This window comes from Myotis nattereri (assembly GCF_964212035.1).
Source record: "Myotis nattereri genome assembly, chromosome: 7".
Classification (NCBI taxonomy): domain Eukaryota; kingdom Metazoa; phylum Chordata; class Mammalia; order Chiroptera; family Vespertilionidae; genus Myotis; species Myotis nattereri.
Window position 1 is genome coordinate 50,671,084 of NC_138082.1, and position 24,711 is coordinate 50,695,794.

The following is a 24,711-nucleotide window of genomic DNA, read 5'->3' on the forward strand; positions in this document are numbered from 1 at the left end:
TGGAAAATATGCACCTTCCCCCATGATTTTTTTTTTTTAAGAAAATTTATCTAATTAATCCATCTGGAATGTATTTTGGTATATGTTGTGAGATGTGTATCTAAGTTACTTTATTTTAAAACTCTATTAAATTTATTAAATACTCCTTTCCCTTCCCATCCTATCTAATAAAAGAGAAACTTGGTAATTGGTGTACGACCGCTACCCTTCCCATTGGCTAATCAGGGAGATATGCAAATTAACTGTCAGCCAAGATGGCGGCCGGCAGCCAGGCAGCTTGAAACTAACATGAGGCTGGCTTGCTTCAGTGACGGAGGAAACCAACGTTTCCTGCCTGCCTTGCAGGCCTCTGAGCCTGCAGTTTGAAACATTTTAACAAATATAGAAGCTAAAAAAAGCACACCCAGAAACCAGCTTTCAGCGAGCTGGGATCTCAGAGCTGGAGTCAGAGCTGGAGTTATACATTGTTTCGAACTGAAACAAACCAGATACCTACTTTCAGCAGCGGAGGCCTAAGAGCTGGAGCCTCAGAGCTAAAGCTGGCCAAGAGTTAAAAAAAAAAGAAAAGGAAAAAAGGAGCGGTTGGGAGCTTCCATCACCCACCAGCCTGAAAACAGCCCTCAGCCCCTCACCAGACTGGCCAGGCACCCCAGTGGGGACCCCAACCCTGAAGGGTGTGTGACCAGCAGCAAACATCCCTCAGCCCCTCACCCAGGCTTGCCAGGCACCCCAGTGGGGACCCTCACCCTGAAGGGTGTGTGACCAGCTGCAAACAGCCATCATCCCCTCATCCAGGCTGGCCAGGCACCCCAGTGGGGACCCCCACCCTGATCCAGGACACCCTTCAGGGCAAACCAGCGGCCCCCACACGTGCACCAGGACTCTATCCTATATAGTAAAAGGGTAATATGCCTCTCAGCACCGGGATCAGCGGAGCCGTGAGGCCTCCCGGCACCAGGATCAGCGTGACGGGGGCAGCGCCCAAACCCCCTGATCGCCCTGCAGCTCTGTGTGTGACAGGGGGCGGGGCCACAACCTCCCTATCCGCCCTGCTCTGTTTGTGACAGGGGAAGGCGCCCCAACCCCCTGATTGGCCCTACTCTGTGTGTGACAGGGTGCGGCGCCCCAACCCGCCCCCACCCCCCCGCCCACGGGCCCTGCTCTGTGTGTGACGGGGTAGAGCCATAACTTTCCCATCAGCCCTGCCCTGAGTGTGACAGTGGTGGCGCCCCAACCCCCTGATCAGCCCTGCTCTGTGGGTGATAGAGGGCAGCGCCACAACCCACCCCCCCACCCCCCACAGCCCCTGCTCTGTGTGTGATGGGGTAGAGCCATAACCTCCTCATTGGCCCTGCCCTAAGTGTGACAGTGGCGGCGTTCCAACCCACTGATCTGCCCTGCTCTGTGTGTGACAGGGGGCGGCGCCCCAACTCCCTTATTGGCCCTACTCTCTGAGTGACAGGGGGAGCTCCTCAACCCCCTGATGGGCCCTGCTCTGTGTGTGACAGGGGGGAGCTCCCCAACCCCCTGATCAACCCTGCTCCGTGTGTGACAGGGTAAGGAGCCCCAACCCCTCTGATGGGCCCTGCTCTGTGTGTGACAGAGGGCAGTGCCCCAACCCCCGGATTGGCCCTGCTCTGTGTGTGACAGGGGGTGGCGCCGCAACCTCCCCATCGACCCTGCCTTGAGTGTGACAGGGGGCAGTGCCCCAACCCCCCAATCGGCCCTACTCTGAGCATGACTGGGGGTGGCATCGCAACCTCCTGATCCGCCCTGCTCTGTGCATGACAGGGGGTGGCGCCCCAACACCCCAATCGGCCCTGCTCTGAGCCTGACCAGGGGCTGCACCTAGGGATTGGGGCTGCCCTCTGCCACCCGGGAGCAGGCCTAAGCCTGCAGGTCGTTATCTCCCAAGGAGTCCCAGGCTGCGAGAGGCCACAGGCCAGGCTGAAGGACCCCCCCCCCCCTTCCCCCTGAGTGCACAAATTTTTGTGCACTGGGCCTATAGTTGTTTTATAATGCTCTATTTTTATATATTAAATTCTTTTATATAACATGTTGAGATTTTCCATACTTTCTTAGATCTAGCCAGTATCAAAAAAGTTAAATTATATAATTTTCTCCTATGATTTGATGTCTAGAATGGCTTTTCAACATTTATGGATTCTTTAAAAAATATCCCTTTATTCTTATTAGCTTATTTTTCCAAATAGATTTTATCATTCTATCAATTTCTAAGAAAATCCAGTTGAGAATTTTATTGAGATCATAATCTTACATTTATAAATTAATGTGAAAAGCTTTACTTATCATAATAACCAGAAAGGTAACCTCTCTTTACTAATTCAAGCATTCTTTTATAACTCACTAGAGGCCTGATGCATGAAGATTCATGCAAGAATGGGCCTTCCTTCGCCTGGCTGCCATCACCGCCTTCGCTGCTGCCAGAGTTGCCTTTCAGCCTTCCCACGCTGCACAGAGGCCTGGAGCGGTGCTGAAGGCCTGCGCGATGATGTCAGCATCCCGCCTGCCCCCAGCCACTGGCACCTGCATATGCAATTTAACCCGCCATCTTTTTTGGGGATTAATTTGCATATTCACTCCTGATTGGCTGGTGGGTGTCATAAAGGTAGGGTCAATTTGCATCTTTCTCTTTTTTAGTGTAGATAATGAATATTTTAAAGATATGTTCAATATTATATAATTAAGGGGCAGAATGGGATAATGAAAAAGTTGAAGACTATGGAGTGGGCCAAATATATGTATCTCTAGGTTCAAATCCTGTGTGATTTGGGGCAAGATGTTTAGCTTCTTTGAGCCTCAGATGTATCCTATGTACACTGAAGGGAGTGGTACTTCTAGGATGGCTATATAAAGCCATTGGAGCATAACATATATACGATAAATGTTAGCTATGATTTTTTATTATAGCATGTGTTTAGAATTTGACATTTTACAAAGTTCTTTCATGTATTTTTATCTCATCTGCTCTGTTGATCTTCACAAAACCGTGTTAGTTGATAATGTCATTGTTATTATCACTATTGATAATAAGACAAAATTGGTAAATTCTTTTGAATCAGAAATATAAGATCATATCCTCATAACATATGTAAATGCATTTAAATCACCTACATCACACAATAACCTTGTCTCTAAATATTTTGTGATTCTTCCCATTATAATAGTTGAAATTGTTCTTTCACTATAATTTCTTTTTTATTATTATTTTTTTCTTTCACTATAATTTCTATTAGTTTTGTTTATTTAAAGGAACAATGTTGATTTTAGTATATTTGTTTCATGTTCAACAGTTTTATTGAATCCCTTATCACCTCTTAAAAATATGGTTAATTCTTTCGGTTTTCTGGGTTGTCCTATTTCCAAAATAAATTCTATATTATAGAATCATATTAACATACTCATCCACTTAATTGAAAAATGGAAAAAAAACTAAGACTAGTTATCTATCATGATATGGTATATTACAATCTGCCTGTTAGAAACAAAAATTCTATTTATGAGATTATTTATCTGTTACTAGTAAGTTTCCTTTAGCTTGTAGGTTGTATTACTTTATGAATATGCAGTGTGGAAGAAAAGGAATGAAAGAGAAACCAAACATTTTTTTTCTTCTTAGTGGTTTTTAAATATTATTCTTGGTGATGAGAGAATAAAGGGATGAGTAGGAAAGAGGACTAAACTGCATGTACTTGCACACTTGGGAGATTTTTGCTGTTTTTTTGTTCTCTTAATGCATAGCTAGCTGAGCTCTTTTTCATCCTAACCTAGAGTTTCAGTTCCCCAGAATATTGTCAGGTATAGGAGGATAAATTATTTTGTGCCTTTACTTGTCTTTTCCCATCTACTCCCAGAGTAGAGTGCTTCCTTCAAAAAGTAATAATAAAATGTCTTTTTTTTTCCATTGAATCAGTTGGTCAACAAAACCAAATAATCCACTGCCAACAGCAACCTAAAGGAATCCACTGTTGCCGCCGACATATTTCATTTTTACTTAATCATGATCTGTTTTTAGATCAGTTATAAAAAAATGGTAATGAAGGCTAAAAGAAATGACCAAGTTGATACAATTATTTTCACTGCAGACCCAGACAATTGGCTTCAGGTACGGATTCTGTACTCACGGGGGAAATGATTAGAGGTGGATGGATTGACACTGTCCCCACTGTCAGCACTTTCACTGCTGGAAACTTCATCATCAGATTCCCGCACGGAGGAGCAGGGTGAGGAGCCGTCAACTTCTTCAAACTTCCTCTTTAAAATTCCACTCATAGCTGCAGCGCTGTCACATGTACCTGGAACAGGAATGGGAGCAATGAAGCGTTGAAATATGTGACTGCTGGATGTGCAGCCAAGGTCCCCAGAGTCATGTCCAAGTGGCTTTTTATACATGAGCTTTACCTTGGAAAGATCACCAAGCAAGTTTTCTCAAAAAATATCTTCAAATTAACAAAAATGACTTTACATTAAATATGGGCATTTGACCATTTGCTTACCAAAATGTACCATTTTGGGGGGGACATAGTTCCTCTTATTGGAATACCTCTATTCCCTTTTGTTGGCAAATTAAGAAAATCCACCGGAGTCCATGAAATTCTGTAATGAAAATAAATGCCAGTGTCCCCCAAAGTCTTAAATGATTACTGCTTGTAAAAAATTGATCTGGAAGAAACACAGATAAGTATGCACAAATGCCATGCTCAAGTTTTGAAATGAAAGAACCTAATTAGCTGAGTACAGTGAAGCATATGAAACCAGTTCTAAATTTTAGGTAGTTTCCATTTCAATACTGCAATAAGGTGCAATGTGTCCCCATGATACCTGCTTGCTGAAGCTGTTGCCACTGTTTCAGGAACTATCTAAGGCTGTTTACCTGGGAGATGGCACTAATTGGTGATGGGTGAGGTGAGGGCATGGTTTCTCATAAGTCCTTTCTCTAGGATGAATGGGCTTTCCCTTCCTCCTGGGGCTTTCTGCACCTTCCCCATTTACCTTGATGTATGTACAGTCAGCTAAAGGACAGAAACTTTCCTTGCAGTGAAAGGATATTTTGGAGAAAATCTATGTATAAAGTAGCTTAGACGTATGTACTTGGCTTTACATTGCTAAATTAGATTAACTTATCTGAAAGTGTTATTAAGTCAATCCCATGCATTCTATCTTCCATCCCATATGTCAGCTCATTTGAATTCTCATTTGAGTTCTTGAAGCCATTCTCTCCTTCTCCTGCCAGAGCGTAGCCATCAGCCCTTTGATCAGGAGGAAGCAAGACCCTTAAAGCTATTCTGAAGCCCACTTAGTTACATTATCCAGCTATTGCTCTCAGAAATCTCTGAACTTACCCCTCCTCTGCACAGATCACAGAGTAAGCAGCTTACCTAGATCCCCTTAGCTAGGCCAGCTCTTCAACACCTAATTCAGTAGTTTTCTTTCACGGAGGGCTACTTGGATTAGCAGCCTCAGCATCACCCAGGAGGGAGACTGTTAGAATGCAAATTCTCAGGCCCCTCTCCAGCTCATCTGAATCAGAAACTCCCAGAGGGCGGGGCCTAGCACTCTGTGCTTCAGGAAGGCTTCCAGGTGATCTTGATGAGCACTCAAAGTGGAGGACCACTTGTCTCATTCTAGTCTGCTCTCCAGCAGCTTCTCCCTGAACTTGTCCTTTCTTGGGTATGTCCACACACCAGCCCTAGAGAGTCACATAACCCTGCACTCAATTCTTAGTCAAAAGGCCATCCGTGATGTGATTTCTAGTGAAATTATTAGACATGTATGAGATGTCTCCTAAGTCTATCACTGATTTCAATGTACTCCACTCACCTACACACGTGTTGAGGAACTGGTATGAATATGTTTGACTCCTTGGGTGGAGTAGGGGATATAAAAGGGAGTAGAATATGTTACTTGCCCATCTGCTATGCTGAGCTCCATCGAATTGTGAACACTCCCAAATTCACCTTCTGCAGCCTGTTCTAGTAATCCATGTCTTTTTGCACTTACATTAACAATGGAGAAAACTGATTGCAATAAGACGATATTGCATTGTCCACACTTTTGAGAATAAAATCTTTATTCTTACTCTTATTTTACCACTATTCAGATTAGTATATTATTTTCTCCAGCTAAAAGAGTGTGAAATGAATAAAGTGTTTATGCAAATCTGAGCATGGAAAAGAGAAAGATATTTTAAGTAAGTTCTTAAAAGTAGGACGGGATATAAATTTTAAAATGGTTCACTTCAAACAAGATGCAAAGAAATTCATGAGGGAGAAACTCCAAGACACAAAGCAATACAAGATGAAAACCTATTTTTAAGTACATTTTTATAATAAAATATTGCAATGGGAACAGTTAAAAACCACATCATTAAGCTTCCCCCGCTTCCTTATAAAGGCAGGGTCCTCAAGACACTAAATTGGGCCACAGGGAAGCATGTTCCAATATGGTGAGATGAGTACCTTTGTCACTTCCTCAAGAATGAGAGGGCGAATCTTGGGAGGGGTGATAAGAGAATTAAAAGTCATTTCCCCCTTTGTTATTACGTTTGGAACCTGCAAGACTTTAAAGTTTAAACCATGGAGTTGAAGGTTGGATATCACTTCTATACACATTTTCAGGAGTGAAAAAAGCCTAAGCCAGACCCATGTCAAAGAAAAAAAAAAAAAAAGGCACTGCCTGCTTAGAGTAGAATTAGTGCCTATGCTTAAAATAAAAATGTTAAGTAATTACAGGAGGGCATAACCTTATACCCATGAAATTGGTTTAAGTGCTAAATTACTTGTGCAACAACCAAGCATAATATCTATCTGGTTTCACTGCCTTTTAAAAAAAATGTGAGTGTAACAAGATGTCATCACAAATTGTGAGGGTCAAATGACCTACTGCTTACCAGGATCTTAACCTTGGTTTAGGCCTAATCGTGGAGCGGTTTCCTGCTACATCATCTATACTATCTCACTAGGGAAGAAAAGAATACAAGAATTTAGGCAGAACATAAAGCTGGGTAGGTATTCATTTATTTTAAATGTGAGCAGCTGAAAATCTAAACCCCGATAACGGCCATTTTTGACACAGCTACTGTTTTCCAATTCAAAAAACACATGCTAGTCAAGGGCATCACCATTCTCACTTGGACTAGGACAAAAGCCTCCTAATTATTTTTTTTCCCCCATCCACTACTGTTTGCTTTCAATGTGTTTTCCAGGTTGCTGGCAGAAAGATAAATTTAACATGCAAATCTGATCATGTCAGTCTGTAGTTTAAAACTCTTAAGTGGCTTTGGATTGCCTTAGGATCAAGTCCGAATCCTCAAATGGCTTATAAAGTCCCTAACAGTCTATTTTGGCTAATCTCTTCATCTTCATTTTGAGCCACTGACCCTGTTGTCAATATTTTGGCTCGAATGATCTCTCAGTTTCTCCACCCTGCCATTTCTCTCTGGCAGCTAGGCCTTTTTCTTGGTTCATTTTAAAAATATTTTCCCATGGCAGTCACCACTTTCTAAATCCATGTTATTTATTTATGTGTTTCTGCATAAAAAAACAATGTTTATTGTGTATTATTTTTGTCTTTAGCTAAAATATTTAAGGGCAAAGATCTTTGTTTTCTTTACTAGTGTTCCAGGGGTCACAGCCAATGCCTTATATATAATAGCAGATTAATAAATATGTGTTTGATGAATGAATGAAACCTTTCCATTTCCACACTTCAATTTCTCTATCAGTGTCTCATTTCTTCGCTGGACTGAAAGCTCCATGAAGCAGAAATCATGTTCATCTCATTCACCACTCTCTCCTGACTAACAATATATCTGGGTATATTTGATTGAATGAGAATCAAAATGAGAGATAACATTGACCTCAAAACGTCATATATATATATTTTGCTTGCAAGCAACCTAAAAGCCAATTCTAGCTAGCTTATGCACAAAGACATCTGTTGAAAAGATACTAAACTAGTTCATGCAATCTGAGACAGAGATAAAACCTAAATGCATTTCCTCTGAGGAAATGTAGGAATAAGGACAGCTTCTAGGATTCTGACTAGAAATTCCTTGATCTTTTCTCTAAAATGCTACTATTACCGAGTTTAAGCCCAACAACTGTTCTCTATGTCTTGCCTTTCAAGTTTAATGTTTCAAGGGGTGCAGAACGTTTTAGCCCACCTTGGGTCAGGTGCCAGGCTTTGATCGTTCAACTACATGACCAGTAGGCAGGGAGCCACCCAATTAGGTAATACTCCAGAGACTCACTCAGAGGCTTCAATAAGTTCAATTGCATTTCAAAGTCACTAGTCTCTCCTTGGCTAACACAGATTTATCTTATTTTTTCATTTATTAATATGGTCCCTGATTTCACCACTTGGACAGCTTCCTCTTTTCCTGTGCCCACATGCCCTTTCTATTGTCAAATTTAATCAATAACTACTTTATGTTAAAACTCTGTGATCTTGGATATCTGTTGTTGTTGATTAACATATAGACTTATTTCATATTTGTATTAGATGTAACCATTGCTCAGGGGCCTCTCAGCACATTTAATGAAAAAGTAGTAAAGAAGTATAAACGTTTCAAAATCAAGAAGTTAGATAAAAATGGACATTTCAATGCCTTTGGAAGAAGAATGGAAGCTAAACTTTGGGTAGCACTCTTTTGATATCCCAAATATTTCATAGCTTCCATAGGTAACACATTGAACTCTTACTATCCCATTTATAGTCATCTAGTGTTTAATACTTTTTTCTTCTGACATTTGCCCCTATTTCCTGATGCTTTGCTATGTATTTTAACAAAATGACCACAGGAAAAATGCCTTAAGAATATCACGGATCCCTCAATTCTGAGGAGCAAGTCATCTGATTTGCAGAAAAACCACTTTAGGGTTGCCAGACTTAGCAAATAAAAATATGACACCCAGACAAATTTGAGTTTGAGGTTAAAAAATACCATTTGGGATATATTTATACTTATTATTTGTTGTTTATCTGAAATTCAGATTTAATTGGGCATCCTGCATTTCTTTTGACAACACTAACTGGTGCTCTTGGTTCTTGGTGAGAAAATAGAATGACTATGAAATCAACAAATACAGTTACATAAGAAATGCCACCTACCAACTGACTACCATACAAGAATATTTGTCCCTAACCAATCAGATTAAACACAGTAAATGAAACATTTACAATCATTAGGGTAAATTATAAATTTATCAAAGAATTTACAAAAAAGGTGACAGGTGGGTGGTGGTTAATAGGTAGTGGTCAGGCTTGGCCTATCACTGATGCAGAAAATATATATTTAAAAGGAGGTAATTTTGTCATGGCGAGAATTTCCTTGTATAGTAATGGGGATGTCTTTTTAGGAAGATGCCGTCTCTTCCCAGGCTTGATGAAAAAACAGGTGGTGAGCTGTGAGTTCCCAGGTCATTTTACCCGGTAGGTCCTTATTCCATGGAGGCTGCCCAACCAGGAGCTTTCCCTGCTCCTCTCTCCGGAACAAAGGGAGGCAGGTAGAGCCCTGGGTTCACCTTCATTCTCTTGTATTGCTTCCTTGCTAATTTTGTTGTTAATCAACATGAGAGTGACCTTTAGCTGCAAGGTCATTAACAAAGACCCTTCTGCCTGGTGAGATGGCTCGTTAAACAACCTGACACGGGAGTATTTCTTCACAACTTGTCAAAGAACAAAATATTCATTTTGTGTTCTCATCAAATTCTTCCAGCAAATACAAAACGCTAACAAACTATGATAAATTTCTATTCTAACTACTTTGATAAGGTAAGGCTGACTGCTTCAATCACCAAGGAGCTGGGATGTCACCAAATGCAAATGATGAGATGAAAGGCATTGCCAACAGGTTGATGAAAATACTGGTGTGTGGTTCATCTGTGGTAGCAGGTGGGAAGAGCTTAGCTGGCAAAAGCAAGATTATTTACAATGTCACACTTCATCAACCAGATTATCTACTGGGCCAGGTAGAGGATGAAGAGGACAGCTGCTCAATCAATGGTGTATAGGTTTTATTCTAATATTTAAGAAAGGAGAGCTCAGTTAAAAAAAAAAAGTGTTATTTTTATTCTTTGGTATGATATCTTTAGTTATCCAGATGTGTCCCTAAGTATCAGGATACAATTTTACCTGTTAGTTTGTATTAAATCCTTTCATCCTTAATTTTTCTAAACCATGATTTTAAGTAATCGGTGATGTTCTTCCCTAATACTGACACTATTACTGATCTTACACTATTATCAAACACTGACTATAAGATGTAGCCCCTGCTAAAATAAGATAACCATTATTTTAAGAAGTTGGCATTAGATTTTAATGCCTTGAACACTTATGAGTTCACACATTCTCAGAATGCTTATGCATTTCTCTAAACAACAATAGGATATATTTTTCCACAATACTAGGGCCATTTTTACTAGAACCCATTTGGCAAGAAATTAACATAATTGCCACCAAGAGGAAAAGATTTGGCAATGATTTCACAAAGTAAAATCCCGCAAGGTGTTGCAATGGGGAACCACCAATGTGAAAAATGCTGCTGATCGCTTGCCAATGTGAGAAGCAAAGCACAAGTTGGCCAAATACACTTCTCTTGTCCAGGTGTCTGCTTAAGCCAAGAACCCTAGGAGCACTCGTACCTAATGAGCATTTTTATTTGAGAAATAATTGCAGGGTTCCCCAATTATGTATGTGTTCCTTGTGCTGGAATTGCCTGTGACCTTGAGTTAAAGTTCTGAATTACTTTATGTGCTTAGGATTTCATTATTTTGCACCTTGATGATTTGTAGTTGGAGAATTTGATGAAAGAAATGAATGTTTTGCCCTAACTGGTTTGGCTCAGTGGATAGAGAGTCAGCCTGCGGTCTGAAGGGTCCCTAGTTCAATTCTGGTCAGGGGCACATGCCCAGGTTGTGGGTTCGATCCCCAGTGTGGATCATGCAGGAGGCAGCCAGTCAATGATTCTTTCTCATCATTGATGTTTCTCTCTCCCACCCCCCTCTGAAATCAATAAAAATATATTTTGAAAACTGAATGTTTTCTCCAGAAAAAAAGTGCAGAAAAGCACAAATGCAAGCCATCTATCCATATACTCTCAGTTTAGAACCTCTGCTCTGGTGACTTGTACCACTGCCCCAGCTTGGGTGGCTATCCAGAACTTGGAGAAATTATTCATTGTGACCATGTTAGTTCAAAGCACGACAGAAGTTTGGACATCTGTAGCCTCCTGTTCCCTTTACTACCAGGGTTACCCACTTCCTAGGGAAGGCTTCTTTCTGGCTCCCTCAGTTTCTTCTGCCATGTGTGCCAAAGGGCCTTACTGCATCTTATGGGAACATCCCAATCATGTTTAAGGGTTTCTTTCTTCAGTGCTCACTCGGCTGCCCTAAATGCCTTGTCTGTAACTCTGTGGCTTGGTGAAGGCTGGACTAGAATGGTTCTAGGTTGAGTACATTTTCCTCAAAACAGTGTCTGTCTTTCCTAAAACATAGCTTAGGTTCCTTGTTCCATTTATAATAAAATAGTCAGCCTTTAAGTGAGTACCCATCAGGGCCGGATACTTTGTACCTATTCTCTGTCATCTTTTCCCAAACCCTATAAGGTAGTTTTTACAAAGAAATGGAAGTTTCAGAAATCTAGGTAATTTGCCCAAGAGGCCTGACTGACCCAAACTTTCTCCAAAAAATATTCTCTGACCAGCACCACACTGGATTAAGTGACCCCTCTCCAGTCATAGCACCTGCTTGATGCGTTTAGCAGTACTTCTTACACTGCATCACAACTGCTAATTTCAGTGACATTTTCTCACCCTTTACTGTGAGATTCTTCATGGACTGACTATGTACTCCAGTGCTTGCTCAGTGAATGAATGGTCATCAATCTGGAGTCTAATTTTGGATCAGCTCCTAACGAGTAGCCTAATTTTAAGTAAGAGGAATACCTCTCTTCTTTATCTACTTATCAAAATATGAGAACAGGTTCTGATGTAATGCAGTCCCAAGTACCTGGAGTAATGATAAACGCAGTGGCCTCCTGGGGCCTCTAATGCCCAACCTTCTTCTCTGACTGTGTACAAATTGCAAAGGCTAAACTAATTTATGCCCTGCTGATAGAGGGATGGGTGGCTACTCTACTTACTAATGGTAAATGGGTTCTTTATGACTCTTTCTGGCTGGGGGTACCCCAAGAAATTTTCTGTTACCTCTCTGGGGATTAATATCCATTAAAAACAGACAACTGTGTTTTTTTTTTTAAATGCTACTTAACTCTAAACATTGATCACTGGTTGGTATTTGGCAACATAGTGTAATAAAATACATATGGACTGGAGTCCAAAGTCCTTCCCTAAAGTAACTTTCAGGAAGCACTTTTAATTAGCAAGAGTGGAGAAAGTCAACCGAGAACATAATAAGGCTTTTAAAACTGTTGAAAATTGATCAAGTGCCTGTTGTAAGCCTATTTTTCCCACTCTAACAACAAAAGTACCAATAAAAAATTTATTTTATATGCTTGCTATTAAGACTAAAGAACAGTACTTAGACTGATTCCTTGGATGACTGGCAAGACTTACCACATTAAGAGAATAAAAGACCACACAGACGTGAAGAATTTAGAATTATTACTGCAGCATTGGAGGATTACACTTTTTTTTTTCCTTCTTAGCTCTTAAGAAGTTTCACTTCAGTCTTTTATGAAGTTTCTGACTGAATAATAAAGTAGACTAGCAAGTGTTATTTAAGAGATATGATATCCTTTTCCTTCGGAAGAATCATCAGAATGGTCTGAAGGGAAAGGAACGTTTGCAAACATTTGTCTTATAAAGTATTCTAAAATGGACATCAGAATAAAATATGGCCACGCTTTAGGGCCATTCCCGTTTAAGCACTGGGATCCTGCCAAAAATACTGTGCAGAAAATAAAGATTTTAGAATTAGAATAAGTAGAAAACAGTACTTTGGATATTCTTTAAAATAAATCACCACCTTAAGCAAGGTATAGATTTTTTACTACCTAAGGCAGAGGACAATACATAGTTGCCTGACATTGCATTAAGCAGCAATTAGTAAAATAATAAAGAGTAAGATTAGATATCTAGATTTTCAAGTTTCAGTGATGGTTCTGCTTGCAAAGATTAAAATGGGTTTACATAGAAATAAGTCACACCAAACTCATATAATCTTTTAAAGGTCAGAAACCCACTATTTAGAGAAGTTTCTCCATTCAAATTGAATTTCACAAAAGCAAAGAGTCATGACATTCCTCCACACCAATTTATCCAACTTGTTACCAATGTAAATTAATAAAAAACAACAACTAAGTATGCTACTATTAAAACAATTTAAACAAAATATATTTTTAAGTTCATTTTGAAAATCCTTATCAAATTAATTAATGCAATATTTCTAAACATCATTCTGATACAGAGAAATTTAAAAATAGCAATATATCTGTGACATAGAGATTGTTTCACGATTCAGACAAATTAGCACTAAGTCATTAGGTAAAATTATACTCATTATGCTCTATAACAGCATTGGCTCAGAAAACATTTTTTGGGGCCAGGCTCTCTCTATATCAAAAAGTCCATAGTCTATGGATGAGACAGGAACTCTAGATAGAGCAGAGATGAATGACTAATGCCTTAATTATACAAAGTCAACATGGAAATAGAAAAATAGTAGAACAAAAGCACAAGGATGAAAAATTTCAAAGCAAGAAAAGATATAAAATAAGAGCTCAGTAAAGTACACTTTACCACATATGTGAGGAGCCTGTGGACATTGTTCTTCCATTTGGAAAAATTAAAGGCATGTAGGGAGCTACATATAGTTTGAACCTTGGTGACTACATGGTGACTGCCTTCTCTATGTGTCCCATGGAATAGAAGGTATCAGCTACTCAGTACTACCTAAGTAGGACCTCCAATAAACTCCTCCTGTGTTTCTATTTTTGGAAAACATGTCCCTTTCTCATCCATTCAAATCTAAGCTGTTTCATCAAGATTCTCTAACCCTAGGCTTTAGCTGAACTTGCCTTATCAACACCAGGGGATCAATTCCTATGGTTTAAAAAAATAATAGCTATTGTTTATAATGCTGTTATTATGTGCCAGGCATGCATTATGCCATTTCATTTTCATAAAAATAATCTTTGATATATACACAATTATCTCCACTTTGCATATGAAAACATTGAGGCTTACAGACTTAAGTACCATGTCCAAGGCCACATGGATTGTTCAGAGGCAAACCATATCTTGGAAGTGACAACAGGTTTACAACTTGAACTTGAACCTAAGTTCCTCACTGCTATCCTATTAAGCCTCTTCATACTTCATTATATAGCGTGAACTCACATACCCAACACATAATAAAAGCACTTACCTATTAAGAAAACACTATACAATATTTTCCTGGATTTTTAGTTGTTCATGAGTTGCCCGAAATTTATACGGTTTTAATGTATTTGACAGTATAACCCAGCTTTGTAAAATGCTATTGGACAAAAGAAGTCCAGAATAAGCAGCTTTTCCCCAATACTTTGGACTAGTTCTCATTCTTACAGAATAACTTTTGACACTAAGTTCATGGAACCAACATTCCTTCAGATCTTCAAAGTTCTCCAGAATGGATGCGTACACCTACTAGTTAGTGGGTATGATATTAGATGCCTTGTTTATCTTCCCACAATTGAATTAGTAAATTTTCAAAGCAATAGGGATTGATAACTCAGTGTGATTTGGGGGGGATTTAAAGTGTGTGCACGTGTGTGCATATACACACATGACTACATGCATTTCTAAATGAATACGCTTACATGGAGCTGAAGGTTTGTCTAAGTAATAACTCTTACTAGTTAGCATGGTGGTGAGAGGTGATGAATCTCAAAGCCCCAGGATCTGACAATGAAATAGACCACAACTCCCAAAATTGGTAAGAATAGGTATATGACACCAATGATACATCAATTACTACAAATAAAAATTTGATCTATATGGGTTTTTTGGGGGTATTTTTTTCGTATACCTGTTAGCAATTCCTCATTTCCCTATTATACAAAATAATGTCAAATTCCTGTTGATGGTTTAATATGACAGATTCTTACTGTAGCAACCAGAACAACTTCTAATTTATGTAGAGCTCAGACATGATTTTTCAAAATTCTGAACATAAGAACTCAGATGCATTTTGTTTATCTTCCATGTTCTTATGCTCAATATACTAATTATGTGTCTGCATTAGGAGTTCAGTGCATAGAAGAACGGAGGGATGTTTATTTCTTTCCCTTTCCCCATTATGCAATTTAGAATTAATGTAAAATGTAGTGCATAAACTTAATATTTGAGTTGTTCCCAGAAAAGGAGAAATTATTAACTGTATTAAAAAATAAATATTAACATGAGAAAACAGAGTAAAATTATAAAAAGTATATACCTGGTACATATATAAAACATAAAAAATTGTATACAAAAAGCATATACTAGCATCACCACTTGGTGTTAGAGAACAGTTTTATCTTTTGCACTAAGTCAGTGTAATGGTGGGAATGGTGATTCTTATGCCATGAGAAAAAGCCTAAACTGATTTCCATTTTGTTCAGCAATGCAGAATCATAGGAGAGCAATTAACATTAAAAAAAAAAAACCTAGACATTAAAATTTACATTTTAGTTATCTGAATAGGTTTATTTAACACAGATTATTTTCCAACTGCTCTAGACAAAGTAGTATTATAGCATTGCTATGTGTCTAATAATATGGAGTAAAAATAAAAATTTAAAAACAATTTTACACTTTTTTGAGCTTATACTTTTCAATAAAACTGATACAATTCTATGTAAATTCCAGAATAAATGATACAAAAGGCAATCAATGTTTTGCCAGGTTAAAATAAATAAATGTGATTGCTTTGAATACTCAATTATCTTGAGCATTTTCTTTTTAATATAAGTAATGTGTCATTCTTTCTATTTCATAGACAACAAAGTTCAAGAGAAGGACACATATAATGATAGTACAGCTTAAAACATACGCTTTCAAGTTTGAGATGACAACAGTTATTTGTAGAGTTTAGACTCTCCTCCATCCTGCTAGACTGGGTACAACATGTTTGCCCTAAACTCTTTTGCAAGCTTACAATATGGTCTCCAGTTTCAAGTGATGAAAGAGATAGACTGGTAATCAGAATGCAGGAAATTAATTTTTGAAAAGTCCTTAATGATTCCTTTGAAGTCTGAGATAATACCATTTCTTGGTATACTAACTGCATATGCTTCAATGCTTTGTTTTTACAGCTTTACCTTCCAATTTGGTTTTAAGTGCATTTATACAAATACATTTTATATACATTTAAATATCCAGACCACGAACTTAGTATGTACATGCTGCTGAGATTTGTATGGCAGTATGGCTCCAGCAAATGCAAAAAAGACTTCCCAGTTTTGAGTGAATTTGCATAGAGACATAAATTATCCACAGTAGTCAAAGCCATAAATTTGCTGCAGGACATATAAAACTCTCTCCTGGCTCACAGAAGCACAATTCTCTTTATTTAACGTGTGTCTATTAATCATGTTTTCTCTAAGAATCTTTGCAGGCCCTCCTTCTTTGTCCACACTGCTTTTATGTCCATATTCAGAATGTGCTAACTGGTAGTGGTTGCATTTACAAAATTACTAATATTGAACTATCTAAATAAATTTCAACTTGGTTCTTTCCTCCTTCCTGTGCTCTGCCTAGAACACACACAGTGGTTATTATATAAAAACCATGGGCAAGACTTAAGTAAAAGTAAAATTTAAATTTTTTTTTTCAAATTGTTGAATTAAATATGATTGACCTTTAGAAAAAAAAAATATATATATATACATGCATAGATGGTATATACAAAATATATATAATATAATACAGATGTATAAAATGTATATATATTTCATTATAAATTATATATACATGTATATAAGACAATTGTTTACAAATATGTTATTTAAAATAGAGGACAGGATATTGCAATCAACATAAGAAAAAAACAATTTATTTGAAATATATCCCCTTTAGCTGCAGTCATTATTGAAAGTTTCAAAAGAGAAAGTTTAGAAAAAATTGGCAGTTTTTGCATTTTTAAAAACCACACAGAACATGAATTCCTTTTCCTAAATTAATCTCAGGATCCTGGATAAATGTCATAATATGCCCATAGAGTGACAAAGGGTGAGAATCTGGACCTGCATGACTACAGCAAAGTGATTTCATAGACAGTTGAAATAATTGCCCTTCACTGTTTCATTGGTCAACCCCCTGTTTTGATCCACCATACACACCCCCTTCCTAATTTAAAATAAAAGGTATCGTTGCCAAACTACCGAGTCTTAATCATTGTAATAAATTAACACTCTTCAGTGCAAAGAAAGTAATTAAGTTTATCTAAACATGTGCTAGCTCTTCGTATGTAAGCTTCATAAAATTCATTTTAAAATGTCTTATGCAAATATAAAAACATAAAACAGTAATTTCATGACTAAACATTATTTTGCCTCTTTATTTTTCCAAAATATTTTCATACACATACAACCTGTGATGTAGACAGATGCTGACTTGGGGCAATACTTCCCATCAACATTGTAACTGCTGAATTAATAAATTTTAAAATTTTAATGATATGGATAAACATGTTTTAATCATGCTTTAAATTTATTTAAAATATAAAAAAAAAAGAAATAAAAAAGCAATATCAACAATAAAAGTGAGTACACATTTGTTTGGCACAGGTCAGATCCTACCATGATGTAATCACACATTTTACAAAAGTGGGATATTTAGTGCATAAAAAAAAAAAAAGACTTGTCCTGTCTGTAACATTTATGGGGATCACTTTACTATCCGAGTTAACTAAAAGAAAATGTCATGGGAAGTTAAACATGTTGAATTCAAAATAGTATAGTCTAAAAAGCCCCCTCGCCAAAATAATAATTTGGAAAATTAGAGAGGCACTTAAAAGATGAAACACCAAAATAAGAAATTATTTCTCTGATAAGGCATTTATGTAGAATAAAATGTAGAATAAAGACTCTCGAAACTGACACCCTCTCCTAAAATGAAATGAAAATATAACTTATTAAAACTGTCACGATGTTGTCTGGGATAGGAACAAAAGAGCTCAGTTATTTAATTCCAGATACCTCACAAGAACAGGAGGCTAGGAACCCAGTTCTTCCTTAAAATACATTTCTTACAAGTGTGAAAATCCTCTAAAGTTGTAAGTCCGAGATGTTTCAACCCAGGTATCTCTCTGCAATCAAAAACTTTCCCCCCAAATGTAATTATTTAACGCCCAAACCCAATCTTTTCTCCCATGAAATTATTCCATTTGAACAAAACACCCCTGTTTCAAATCCAGAAAACATCAAGATCTAAAGAATAAACTAGTTAAGGGAACCCTTCAAGGGGGAAGGCACTGCTAATCTCCGCAATGAATGAAAATAGCCAATCCGCATGCAGTGTCTTCCATAGAAATAAAATCAGGCGCATCGGGAAATCTGTCACCGTACCTGCGTGCACTTTAAACGACTACTGGCACACGCTGTAAAATCTTCGCTCTGAGAAATAAAGCACACTTCATTTAACTGCTGCAAAACACTGCTGCAGAGCAGCCCGGTGCATTTTTTTTCCTTTCAGCCGGCGGATCCAGCTCTCCACCAGCCCTGTGACCTTTGAACTCCCTCTCCCCCCTCCTCTGCTTCTGCAGTCAAAGCCTCCGAGCTGGCTCATTTGCATAAGGCTCGGGCAGTCCTCCAGCGGCTGAAACGGAATGCTGGGTAAGGGCTGGAGCTGCAGCTCTGCCAGAATACCTGAATCACCGGCGGGAGGGCTGGAGCGGGCGAGGGGCAGTGGGCACGGGCTTCACCGGGCTGGCAGCATCACAGCCCCCCAGGCCTATTAATGGATAAGTGTTTGTTTTTGACTCTGTTTTAGAGTCCTGCTTTTCCCTGCTCCCCACCAAAAGAAGGTGTCACATCAACTATGGTAACTAAGGAAACCCACATAAGTCAAATACTTCATTGCAATACATGTGGAAGGCCAATTTAAATTTTTCATGGACTTCCCTTGTTTTTGAAACATAGCTGATTCCCCCCCCCCCCCCGCCCCCCACTGGAATACATAGTATTGCACGCATAATCAAGAGACATTGGGTATTTCTTTTGGTTGTGGGTTTAAACAGCATTTTGCAGGCATACATTTATTTTAGTCATTATACAAATACATTATGTCACCACAATAATTCTATAAAATAGTAAATGTGCCCCAGTGCCTTGAAGACAATCATCCTAAATGGTGTCTAAGAAATTAATTATAAAGGATTTAGATTCCGGGCTGTCTTTAAAATAATACCGCAGTGAAAATGTAGAGCAAAGTTAAACTATGTGTTTCAGTCTAAAGATTCATGTAGCAGTAATGCTTGTCTTTGGCAAAGATGTTCAGTGTTGTGCTATTATTTGTTAGAGTTATTTCTTCCCCTGTCTTCCTACACACAGCAATCTCTCTATTTAAAACACAAACTTCTCTATTTCTCATAAACCTAAGAAGTGATTATTTTCTAGATACAGGAGGTCATGTGTGTGCATATTTTTATAAATACACATGAAGGCACATCTTTTTTAAATGGTGAGCCAATGGAATTATGCATCATTACATAATTAATCTATTCTTTTTACAATTAAGCTAATTTGTTTTTTCCATTAGTGAGTGAATAATATCTATGAAATAAAAGGTTTTATGCAATAAGATTTCACATTTGTCAAAGGAAATATAACATGAAAAATAAAAGGCACACAAGAGAATAATATAGATATATAATATATTGTTATATTTGAATATAAAATACATTGTTCTGATAGATAGCATTACTAACATTTCAAAATTCTTATTTAAAACATTTTTATTGAAATAATTAAATATTCCAAACCTTCCTCTTGCAGTATACCGAAAGACATTAATGAATTCTGAATGATATTTCATCCAATTAATAAGACGTGTAAAGTATTTCAATATAACATTTTTAATACTGGAAAAATAAATTTGAAGCTTTTTATTTGAGCTATTTATTAGTAGTACTCTGCTTTATATTATTCCTGCATATATAAGAGATTAGAAATTATTGGAGGAATTTTTCTCTTACCCATAAATTTTTAAATAGGATAAATAACTTTCCAGTTTACTACAATCATATAAACATTTCTCTATCACATCTGACTATATCAACAATTTAATCACATTGGGTCAATTCAAGTGCATCCTTCATATGACACACTGCAAATATCTTGCAAAGTTTTTGTTTCAGGCAAAGCACACATCAGCCCATTCTAATTTAAATCCAATCAAACACAAGGAAGTGCTGGAGTAATTTAGAAAATCACTGACCTGTTCAAATAGCTGTAGTCTTAGTCCTTGCAGTCTTTATTCATTAGAATCCCAAAGAAATTGATTATCATTTTATAATATGTGTCAGCATCACCAAAGGCACTGTTCTTCCTGGTTCAGCGGAATCTTCTTAAATTTGCCAGCCCTGTGTTTTATTGCTGGTACCGTATGCTTTATTGTTCAGCGACCAGAGCTTCACTCTGCACAAAGACTCATTACCTACTGCTAGCTGCACGGCATCAGCCTCACTGAGGCTGCCTATATGTGATCACATGGGAGTTTTGTCTGAGAAAGCCAGGCATGCCACTGACTTCACTGTGTCTATGGATATTTTTATCAGCTGAGGTCTGCTAGGAGGAAGGAATAGCAGACTATGAAGCTGCTCTAAGTCATTAATGCAACACAACTTATGGAAATCCCTTTACAAGATTTTTTTTCATGATAGAAAACGTTTGAGCCAGCATTCAAAAGAAGTTAACTAGATTTTATTTTAATAAGAGGCTGAATAATTATTTAAGGAAGGGGAACTAGCAAAAAGCTGTTTCCTACCTTCTGCTTTCTGAAAGTACTTTTGTACAAATGTTATTAAAGAGCCCTGCTCAACTGAATGCTTTGACAGTATGTTTTAACCGTTAGATTGCTGGTGTTTCTTTTCCTTGGCAGGGGTTATTTTCAAAAGGATAAGTGGCCGTTTCCCTCAAAATCTCCTCTATGAAAATCTCAGTCACTAATAGATACTATATGTGAACAAAAATAGAGATCTTCTAATTATTTTTGACAAAGTAGATGAGAGGGTGAATCTCTTTTATTGATGTATATAAATGAGGCAGATGATTAATTTATCTTCTCAAAAGATGACACATCCTTAGAACAGCTGACTTAAAAGAACAATGAAGATTTCAATTTAAAGATCTAAAGAACATGTGGTTCATATTAATTCTTAAAATCGCAGGAACTTATTTTAGACAGCTTACCTCCATAAAGCATATGGTTTACCTTATCTGATTTCAATGTTAACAAGTAGTTTCAGAGCTGACTATTCAACATATACAGGAATTTTCTGCTGTGTAGATATTAAATTCATATATAGATACACACAAACATGTATGTGTATAATCAGATTACCTTTCTAAAATACTTTAAAAAATAAACACCTAAAATTATTTCTCAAAATTTGAAAAGGAATTGTGGTTTTCCAAATAAAAAAAAAATTAGCTATTGGAATTTAGTTTTAAAAATATTTCTTACATTTTTAATAATTTATCTAAATTGAATTGGTAATTGAAAGCTTGTTGCTTGCTAATCCCAATGGAAATCTTATGACAAATAATGCAAAATGCAACAAAGAACACACAAAGAAAAGTAAGAAGCACCATAAATGAAGACAAAAAACAAATATTCTGTATAGTTAGATATACAGTACATTTTAATCGTGGTTATAAATAATTCAATAATTTCAAAAATAGCAAATTTATATACCTGCGTTAGCCTTCCAATAACAAACTATTTTTGGAAATATTTATAACAATTGAAGATTTTAAAAATAATTTTAAGCCAGAGTAGGCAAGTATGGCTAAAATGTCCAGTCTCTAAATACAATGATTTAATATCATTCTTTACAACAATTTTTGCTGGGTTAGATATTGATTTAGAATGTTTCATAACTTGAGTAAATGCTTTTTGGTGGTTTGTTCTTAACATGTAACATATTCAGATATGTTTTAAATGCCACAATGGTAATGTATCTGTTCCCAAATGTCCATGTTCATTTTTCCCTCTGCGTCAAAAGCTACGCCAAAGCTACAAAACCTTGGGGGCATTGAAACAAAAAAGACCAGACTGTTTCTGACTTGCTGTGCACCTCTGGGTTTTTAAAGATATGTACATTCTAGCTAATATCTTTGATGATGTCATCATGTTAACGTACAAGGAAATAAACAAAAGGCAGCCATTTTTCCTCTTACTGCATCACTTCAAAAACAATGAAATAAAATGGTTGCCAAATGGAAGACAAGCATCAGCAGAAAACTAAGTTACTTCCAAGTTCTAGGGAGAAGGAGGGGCCAGGAGTGTAATATTGGAAATAAAAACCACATATATTTAGAGTTTGTATGAATGCATGTGAAGAAATAATTTACAATGAGAAAAGACTATAAATGCAAAGAATATAGAAATCGCTAGCAATTAAAACAAATTTTCAGTAAAATAATGAGTCTACACTGAAAAGCTTATAGACTACAAATTTAATGTAGTAAATGTAAGAGCCTATTAAGTTCATTAATGTTGAAAAAGGTATTTAAAGGTGGACAAGAGAACTAGAGAAATTAGGAAGAGACAGAATGATCATGAAATGGTAATAATCTTTCCCGGTCTACTGTTGTTTAAATGACCTTGGTGAGTTATTCTAGCATCTTATGCCTTAGTTTTCAAGTCAGCAAAACTGGAACAGAAAAGTCTTCGGAAAACATGTCATGGAAATATATAGCACTATATGTACTTTTTTAATTTCAGTTCTCTAAATTGGCTTTAACCAAGCATTGCCAGTAATATTAGTAAAATGAGAAGAAATTATGTAAATCATAATGATTGTTTAAAATAATTTTAAGTGCATTATCCTAATAGTAGAGACAAACTGATGTAATAATTAGGACTTCTGGAAACAAGAATTGATTTTTTTCTAATACATACAAAAAAAAAAAGAAATAAACTTAAGACATATCTCATGAAATTGCTTCAGGATTAAAACAAATTACAAAATATAGCCATCCTTCCAAGAGAATTGCAGCAGAGTTTCTGATTCTAACATTACACATTGAACAACAGTGCCTGTGCTTATATAACAGTTTCATCAGCCAAGAGTTCTTTAAATTTGAAATTAACAGAGAAACACAAGATCACAGCTTAAAAAGCAAATTTCAGCCAAGATTAAAAGGCTATTTTAATTTACTTTGTTATATTAAAAGTTGTGAATTGAACAAAAAATATTTTGATTCCTACTGTTGATTCTATTAACTTATTTTTCCTCTAATGACAAAGATCCATAATAGAATCATTTTGTTTGCTCCTCTTTTCTACAAAATAACAAATACTTGTCAGAATATAAAATGTTTGTTATTTAGCTCATGTAGTAATTTAGGCATAGATATGCTCAATAGATAATCCCTTGAACATTCTATTGCATGAAGGAAGATGAAGATGATTTACTGATACCATGACCTGTGTTTCCTGGAACTATATTAATTGGCATATGTGCTAGTACCTCCTATTGGATTTATCCTTGATCAGGCTGGATTTTCTCTCTACATATCATTCTATCTTACAACATATTCATAGAAGTCAGTAAGTTGGCCATGACAGCCTCAAAATCTAGGACTAATTCAATTCAATAAATATTTACTGAGAAGTTGCCATGTGCCAAGCTCCAAGACAGTTGCTAGGGATATAAAAATGAAATATATACTGTTTCCAAGAAGATTACAGTCTATCTAGCTAAAAAAAAAATTGCTGAGAATGTTATGAGAGGGTGGTAAAAGTAGGGACATGTTTTAAAAGTTTGAATATTTTATTGACTTAACATGCATTTTATGTACAATCAATTACAGTTTCCTTATTTTCAATATTGTTTCCTAAAATCAGGAAATTATTATAAAAATCATATTAAAAATCATATATTAAAAATCATATACACATATCAAAATGTTAAATATATATATATCAGGATGGCTGCTAATTTTATGCTATCCTTCTCATGAAAAGGTTGAATCTAATTTCCCTCACCTTTATTTGAACCTAGACTTAATAATTTGCTTAACCAATAGAGGCTATAGAAGTATTGTTCTAGAAATTCCAAGACTAGGTCCTAAGAAACTTTGTAGCTTCTAACTGAGCCTCTTGTAATGCTCTCTCCAGAAGCCTGGAGCTGCCACATCAGAGGATTATCCACTCTAAAACTACCATGATGAAGCCACATATAGGCATTCCAGTCAACAGTCCCAACTGGGCCCAGTGTTATACCCATTCCTGATGCCTAACATGTTGGTAAAGCCGTCTTGGACTCCCCAAACCTACCCACTCACCAGATGGACACCATGAAGTAATCCTGGCTGTCACTATGGGAAGAAGAACCGCTTAGTTGACCTTTTCTCAAATTCTTGTCCTATAGAATGTATTACAGTAAAACGGTTGCTGTCTTAAGCCACTAGTTGTTGTGTTAGTTACTAAGCAATTGATAACTGGAAAATATTTACATGTGTATGACAGAGACAACACAA

General features: G+C 36.9%; 1 protein-coding gene across 1 annotated transcript in view; it reads right to left on the reverse strand.

The window, feature by feature from the left end:
• CSRNP3 (cysteine and serine rich nuclear protein 3) overlaps positions 1-20,696 on the reverse strand; it is an 80,230-nt gene extending 59,534 nt beyond the window's left edge. Inside the window, exons 1-2 of the mRNA XM_081096282.1 lie at positions 20,441-20,696; positions 4,146-4,316 (exon numbers count right to left, since the gene is read on the reverse strand). Coding sequence (XP_080952408.1) covers positions 4,146-4,293 — 148 coding nt within the window. The 5' untranslated portion in view covers positions 4,294-4,316; positions 20,441-20,696. The remainder of the gene's footprint in view (positions 1-4,145; positions 4,317-20,440) is intronic.
• Positions 20,697-24,711: the final 4,015 nt, after the last annotated feature.